This window comes from Gouania willdenowi, chromosome 24 (assembly GCF_900634775.1).
Source record: "Gouania willdenowi chromosome 24, fGouWil2.1, whole genome shotgun sequence".
NCBI classification, from domain to species: domain Eukaryota; kingdom Metazoa; phylum Chordata; class Actinopteri; order Blenniiformes; family Gobiesocidae; genus Gouania; species Gouania willdenowi.
In genome coordinates, this window is record NC_041066.1 from 4,372,799 (window position 1) to 4,380,803 (window position 8,005).

Here is an 8,005-nt window from a genome sequence, read left to right on the forward strand (position 1 = left end):
AACATAAGCAACATTAGATGGGAAAAGTGGTGGAAAGTGTCCAAAATGTCTTGAAAGTGGAAAAAATGTGTAGAAAAGGTATTGAAATTTGATGCAGAAATGGGAGTAATGTAGCAAAAATGCAATAAAAGAAGGAAAATATGGCAAGAAAAAGTGATGCAAATAGGTGAATGTATGGCAAGTTTGGTGTAGTTGCAGAAAAAAGGTAAAAATAAGCAAAAATGGGCTCAAATGTTAAAATATATTCTTAGTTTCTTGACAGTATCTGGGGACCCCTCCCAGTGTCTTGCGACCCCAAGGTTGAGAACAACTGTTGTAGAGGATAATGAAGCATTTCTATTAAAAATACACTTCCACTCTGTTTTATGGACTCAGTCTTTAAATACTATATTCTGTCGATGGCTGATCCATCAAATGTCTTGATCAAGCGTGGACGGTTGGCTCTGCTGTGCTCGCTGCCTTAGGGCAAAAGACTCCATGATGAAGGCTCTGCAGATGGGACAGTGCTGGAAGTGTGACACACAGCTGTCACACACACAGGCGTGTCTGCAGGGCAGCAGCACCTGGTTCACTGCAGCGTTCTGACACACAACACATCCCCTGGCCACGCCCTCCGACCAAACACATTCCTCCTGATCGTTCTCTTCCTGCTGAGCTGGAACCTGCTCCCGTCTGCTGGCCTCACTGTGTTCGTTACTCTGCTCTGAATCCAGATGTGCAGACACACTCTCACTGTCAGCCGACATGAAGAGAGGCTACGAGAGAAACAAGCAACACTTTTTATCCCTGCAAAAATGACTCTGCCAAACTCTCAGAATCACTAGATTGAACATGACTTTATGGAGAATGAAGAGCTGGGATTTACCTTCAACTCATACATGGTTCCCTGTGAGGTGAGCAGGTACTGAAAGAGAACACGGGCAGAAAGCTTGTGTTTCTCATCAGGAACATGAAGAACTGTCATGCTGGCCACCTGAAAGAACAACAGAACTCTGAGCCCCTTCTCTGTACTAGAGACAGACAATTACTGCATAGCTGTGAGGGGTCCATCTTAACTGCAGGATTTAATGTTTCCCTTCCACCCATTTACTGCAAGTGTTTATTCTGTGTTCTCTCTCTCTCCCTCTTTAGACAGGCTCACAACTTCACCTGAACAATGTTTGTATCCGCTGTGTGGAAGATGATGAACTTACAATGCTGCAATGGTCAGCGGCCTCTGGCTCTTCTGCCATCAACACAGCCACCAGAGGGTAGCGCTTTCTTGGCAATGGCCCAAAGTCAGTAACGCTGAGCTCATCTGGAATTTGTGTTCGGTGCTCACCTTCGTCTTCACTGCCAATACTGGGCCACATTGGGTCAAGGAGGGCAATACAAGGAGATATGCTTTCACACTCGTTGTTCGCTCGCTAGATTCCGACATTTTGAATACATGTGATTGATGACATCGCATGGCCTGTCATGCGATGTCAGGCCAGAAAAAAACTGCCAATTGTTTTCTATTGGATTTGGTTTAAACAGAGCTTTATATTAAGCACTGAGAAAGTCCCAAAGCACTTCATAATATCAGCACTTCATAATATCAGCTCATTACTGTTTAGCCCAAATTACTAAACAGCGCTATTTCCTGGAACGGCTGCACACACACCGCCTTACAGCGGTGTGTGTGCAGCCACTCCCAAAAGCACACGGCAGCTTTGCCTCTGTTCTCATAGCATGTTTTTATGTGTTTGCGCATGCGCAGTCAGTTCCCCAAGATAAGAACCATTTACATAAAAAGGCAGCTCTCTACGCTGCCTTTGGACGTGACCGTGCTATGCTAAATGCTATACGTAAGTTCACAGTGCATTGGTGAATTAATCCCATGTGACCGCTGCTGCTATGTTCTCTCTCGCTCTAGCGAGTGGGCGGGATAACACTACAGTCAGGATGACAGCGCTAGAGACGATAGAGAAACTTTGTTTAGAGGAAAAACAACAGCTTTTATGGGATGGGAGACCAACACCTGAGCTACCAGACCTTCAGCAAAGGTAAAGTCAGAAAACGTTTCATACTTTCCACAGTGAATGGTACAAAAGGAAGGATTGGCTTTGTGGATGTGCCTCACTGAGGATGTTCCGAGTTGTTGTTGTGATTTTCTCCGTGTTTCTGTGTTGTGCTGCCTTGTCATGAGATATATGTTGTTGGGAGAGTATGGAGGATATATTGAATAATTGTTTATGTTTCTTTAACTGTTTTACCATGTTGATTTTGTTAGATGGCTAAATGCTTGTTCATTGGGATCTTTTTGGGGTTTTTCTTTCTTATTATGAATTTTATATTTTGATAAGCGCATTGAGATGACTTTGTTGTAAATTGCTTTATACAAATAAAGTTGAATTGAATTGAATTAACACTTGACAGCAGAAACATATGAAATTGTCATTGGTGGTCTTGATTTGCAACGTGCCTACCCAACCCTAGTGGTCACAGCACGTCACTGAGTATAAGGAATGTGAAATCTGCTCCTAAATACAACTTTCCCTTTAACACATACAGACGTCCCTTCTCTTTCACATTGACATTCAACATTCCTTTTGTCTCATACCACTAAAGATCAACCAATCAGATAATTGCGTTCCAAAATTCAAACCCTCAACTACAAAGCTACTTACAGTACATATCTGTGTTTCCACTCATTTAGCCACTTTGTTTTTTTTTTATTATTCTATTTTTATTAAAGTGAGTTTCATTTATGTTAAAGTTAAAGTTAACTTAACATCAAGAGTTTTGGTCACAGCCCTTTTCTTGCACAGACCTTGGGGAGAAACAAGACACCTTCACCATAAGCCTTTATGTCAGTGTGAAACAGCTGATAACCTGCTGTCCTGAAACGTAAGAGAAAGGTCTCGGATCACGAAGCCAACCTCACCCTGGCACTGACAATACTTGCCAGTTGAAAAGAGGGGAACCCCCTTTCCCCTCTTCCTCTGGCCCTAACAGAGTGGGCAGCATTTTATCCAAAAAGTGCAAAACCCTCAGCCATGATTCATACTTTTCTGCAAAACTGGAACAGACGCTCTCATTGGTCAACCCCAAGTTACATTCCACATTTGTTAATATATGAACATCCAGATGCCACATACATCCTCATTTAAAGATCATTTCATACATGCAGTATACTATTTTATCTGAATTACTTAATCAGTGTCTAGTCAGGCTTTAGTAGAAACCTATTGTTGTTTCTCAATTCCTGAGTGCTTCGTCCCCCTTTGTTATTAAATTCACAAAACATATAAAAGTGATATTAATCTAAACTGTGCATAACCTCGCTAATGATATAACTCTGATCTTCAATGTGAGGCCTATAATATAATAAAATCACCCTCCTTCTTCTTTACAGAATAAGAACACGTGCATATACTGTGGATGTTACAGCAGGATATTGCTACCAATGCAGTGATGGTTCAGGAATAGTTTGAGGAACTCAAAATATAGTGTGTAGCTTCGTCTTCGGATTAGCAACACAAAGAAATTTGAATCTTAGTTTCACATTCAAATTTATGCTGGCAGTGCAGAAAGGATACTGGAACCTCTGGTAGTACAGGTAGCGGTGGTCCAGGGCCTCCTGGAGGCGTTGGTAGCTGCAGAGAGGAGTGCTGTGCTGGTGAACCTGTAGCGCCCCCTGCAGGGCACTGACCTCACAGCCCCAGAAACAGCTGAGGACACAGGGCTTCAAACAGCAGCCCCTCAGAGACACACCGTCTGTAAGCCACACACACACAACACACAAACACACTGGAACTCACTACATTGGCTGCTTCTTTCGCTCCCAGTGGCATATGGTCTGAATCATGTAGCAACTAAACCAACTAGAGTGTGCTTCAAATGTGATGGAAAAACATCTTGATCCTATTTTTACAAACTCAGCAGGATTTCTATTAAATGTATCAATCTTCTGATCGAGAGGTTGAGGGTTTGATCCCAGTCTATACCTGTCTATGTGTCGAAGTGTCCTTGGGCAAGACACTGAACCCACTGACACCTCCCAGTGGTCGACTAGCACCAAGTGCTTTGAGACTATTTACTGTAGGGATAAAGCACTGCATAAATCAAATCTATTTACTATTTATAAGAATTTTGATGTAGATTATTTCATCAAAGATGTTAGAAACATTTGCTGAGGTCGCCTGCTGGACAAACATTTTACAACTAAAGCCAGAGGATATTGCTAATCATCTCAATAACTAACAGCAGAAGTCTCCATCGCGGTGTTAGGCACAACAGTTACGTGGCAAAGCAATAAGAAAAAGGCAGACCGAGGTGAAGAAACAACAGAATAAAGTCACAAACATACTCGGTAGGAACAGACTGCTTTGTGTCCTCGCGGAGCTCCGTAATTGCGGAGGCTCTGCACCACACACACTGTTGTCAGAGGGAAAGCGAAAATAGACGTGATACATTGTGTGTAAAAATAAGAGAAGCTTATTTACAGTGGAGAAAACAACAGACGCAAGTCATTTTAACGTCTGGATGTATATATATAGTGGTGGTTGTCGCTCTGCCATGAATGGCAGGCAGCTGGGATCACAGCAGCCTGTGTGAGCTCTCTGGCAGGGACGAGGTGACGCTGTTCAGGGCAGTAACTACAAATTAATATGTGTATTCATGTCAGAGTCTCTAAAACACAAGAAAACTTTCCACTAAAACAAGATAAAGTCCCTACACTTGTTACTAGTCTTTATTGAGAAAAAAGTTACTAAGGGCGTTCACAAAGACACCGGTAAAGGAAGCTAAGTTTTGGTTTCAAAACAGAGCGGAGGGAGGATTCTACATACTGCAGCTTTAATGAATGAAACATTAAACGAGGTGCAATAAACAGTAAAACAATGCAACAAGTGTGGGCTTTCGAACAGAGATGAATACTGGAAAAAAAGGGATTGCCAAGAACAAAGACACTGAACAATACCTGTGTCAAAAACTGAAATGTGCTCCCTAACGTTTGTATTTATCTGATGTTTTTATTCATCCTTGTGCCTTTTTGTACAACCCAGTCCCCTGTTTGTTTCATATTTTGTTCCATATTACAAAATAAAAATACTAAAGTTAAAAAAATAAATAAATAAATTGGTTGTTAATGTAGCCAAAACTAAAAGCATCAGCTTTGGGTCGAATATGAATCTGTGTATAAAACATTTAAACCTGCTCATGGTTCATAAAACCCATGACTTCAGAAAAGCTGAGGGTGTTATCGGCAAGAACAAGAATGTTAATGAGCTTTTGTCTGCAGGTTTGGAAACCTTGCTTTATTCATATCAGGACCATGTTTCAACTTCTACCAAAATGTTCTCACCTGAGACACATGCTGGACCTAAACCCAACTCCAGGGCAAAGGGATTAGTCATCTGGACCATTTGTTTCTCAGTAGTTGTTGGGGTGGATACTGGTTCATGGGCACCTCTAAGGATTACAGGCACATCAAAGCCAAACCTGCAGGACAGGAGGGAGAGGCTAATGTACATTATACGTGTATATCTGTTACACTGTAGTATAGCATTTAGCTGCATGCTAAACTTTGACTGCTGTCATAACATTGGCGACTAAAAACTGTATCCACTAGGTAAACTAAAACAGTGCACCGTTTTATTTTTTCATTTCATTGTGAACTTTTGCATCTTTTTCAGTTAGACTGGTCATTTAAAGTGCACTTGCCTAAATGTGCCATGTTCACGTTCAGTGACAAATCTGCACTTAACCATTGATTCATGAACCGCGGATGTCGAGACAAGACGTGAAAAGTGGACAGAAAAACTGGATGGACAGACTAAGTTGAGTTCACAACGGTGACAGACTGACACGTACAAATACCCCCCTTTATAAATATAACAGTCAACAGAGGGAGTAGATGTGTGCCTACAATTGTGACAGAGCTATTTTTCCGGTAGCAAACACTTATGTCACCACAAAAGAGGTGGGGTTTGATTATGATTATAAAATGACTCTTAAATTTCCAAACACTGATTATTTAAATTTGTCAAACTGCAATACAAACCAGGCAAGTCCTCCTAATTTGGATACTGTATTCCATTGACACTGTACAATAATAAAGGTGCTGTGAGGTGTTACTCAAAAGATAAATCCAATAATTCAGCAGATGACAGATGATAAATGGAAGATCAATAATCAAAAAATGTTATCGATGATCTTTAATAATAGAAAATCGGTTTCTAATTGAATCAATAAGTCAATAATCGGAATATGAGGCTGATTTCACCATCCCTCATCAGAGCAGTTTTACACGAATAACACTATCCTTCATATTTAGAGGTTCCAGTGAATAATAGAACATATTCACACATTTATTTAGAATGGAAAGAAACTATTGTCTCAGACACACAATTTCTTTTTTTTGAAGATGAGTATATTTCATTATTTAAATGATTCTTATCTGCGAAACTCTGATCCTAGAAGAAATCATAATTCAAATAAATGCATCTTAGGCTGTAGTAGAAAATCTGGATACTTAAGGAATGTGTAAAGCTCACAGGATTATATGACTTTTAAATGTGCAGCAGTTTTTTGTTGTTTTTATGTGGATGCGTGGAGCGCCGTGTCAAAACAGTGGCTAAGCTAACAAGGCTAACTTACCAGCCAAGCACCATGGCGGCGGTTACAAGGAAACAAAGAGAAACCACAGTGATGTAAAAGAGAGGAGAGTATTCGTACACAGTGACCAAGAAGACTGCTGCCATGTCGTGTGCTGCAAGTTACAGCTGAACGCAGGTTATTCACTGTGACAGATACCCAAACGATAAGATAGCCATGGTGACAGAAAGCGGCTACGGTGGCCCGTGAGGAGGAGTGACGTCACAACTCTAGCTGGAGGCAAAAACAGGAAACTCCGCTTGAATACAGTCTCCTGCCATCTGTGGCCCTAAATTACAATTATTTATTCAATGAACTTTACTTTCTCATTTACTTTATCAACTTCAAATTAAATATTAAAGAACTGTATAGTAGAAATGAACTTAAAGAGTACTAGGACCTACTACTAATGTAAACATAAAAATGTAAACAAAAAATATGTTTAACATATTTCCAATAAACAAAATATGTGCATATTTATTAGAAACAAAATTGAAGTACTTTTTATTTCCAAATTTCAGATAATACAGCAGTGTGTCATGTCCAGTATTCATATACTGTAGTGTACATGTAAAGTCTGTTTGTTTTATTGGTGCATTGGTCCCCGTGTGTAGTTATTAATAGTGGGACAATATATCGTTAGACAAGATATTGCAACATTAAAACATCACAAGATATATGTCAAAGGTATCAATACAAGTGGTATCGTGATATTATATCTTTCCATCCCTGCTACATGATCTGCCTCAAGCAAACATGGCTTTTTGACTGCAGAAGACAATCAATGTCCACTCCAAAGGTCTCAAATAACGCCAGAAAATGTAGACATGACAATATTGTTGAAAAATAACATATCCATATCCTAAATCTTGGCTGTGTAAACTGTTTTACTTTGACGTTTAAAAAACTTGCTATGTAAAGTTCATGCACAGATAGGAATATTTTTTGAAGAATGTCATGAATGATGACATCATTTGGTTTTAATGTTAGACTGGCATGAATTGTCATTCTCTGTTTTGTGTTCTATTTACAGAGTGGGACTTTTTTTTTTTTTTTTTTACTTTAGATTGGAAAAATAATCTTATATATGTTAATGTTTTGTTTTTTTAAAAAATAAAAAAAAATCATATTTCATTTTTCATTCAGTTGAAAAAGTTATAACCAGAGCATATAAGCCAGAGTTAAAGTCAAATAAAAGTGTGTTGTTTTTTCAAACGGTATGTTTTTGGTCTTTTTCCCCTTTCCAAAATAATCATTATCATCAGGCAAGTTTTGCATATCGTATATTATCACGTGAACTATGCATATCATCCCACCCCTAGTAGTTATATAGAATATAGAATAATAGCTATGGCCCAGACCCTAGTTTGAGAGCCATTGTAAT

The 8,005-nt window shown here is 39.5% G+C and overlaps 1 protein-coding gene across 1 annotated transcript; it reads right to left on the reverse strand.

Moving 5' to 3' along the window:
- Positions 1-191: 191 nt before the first annotated feature.
- On the reverse strand, positions 192-6,822 carry cgrrf1 (cell growth regulator with ring finger domain 1). The gene is made up of 6 exons (XM_028439841.1): positions 6,625-6,822; positions 5,330-5,466; positions 3,564-3,741; positions 1,194-1,341; positions 866-973; positions 192-755 (listed from the first exon to the last, which is right to left on the reverse strand). The coding sequence occupies exons 1-6, from the start codon at positions 6,726-6,728 to the stop codon at positions 411-413; spliced, it is 1,020 nt and encodes a 339-aa protein (XP_028295642.1). The 5' UTR covers positions 6,729-6,822; the 3' UTR covers positions 192-410.
- Between the last annotated feature and the right edge of the window lie 1,183 nt (positions 6,823-8,005).

Bases quoted from the DNA above. Each gene is read 5' to 3' on its own strand.
- cgrrf1 (XM_028439841.1), bottom strand. From the start codon at position 6,728: ATGGCAGCAGTCTTCTTGGTCACTGTGTACGAATACTCTCCTCTCTTT. The intron at 3,742-5,329 runs GTGAGAACATTT...TGTGGCTTACAG, and splicing joins AGGTCCAGCATGTGTCTCAG to ACGGTGTGTCTCTGAGGGGC. The intron at 1,342-3,563 runs GTATCCTTTCTG...AATGTGGCCCAG, and splicing joins CTGTACTACCAGAGGTTCCA to TATTGGCAGTGAAGACGAAG.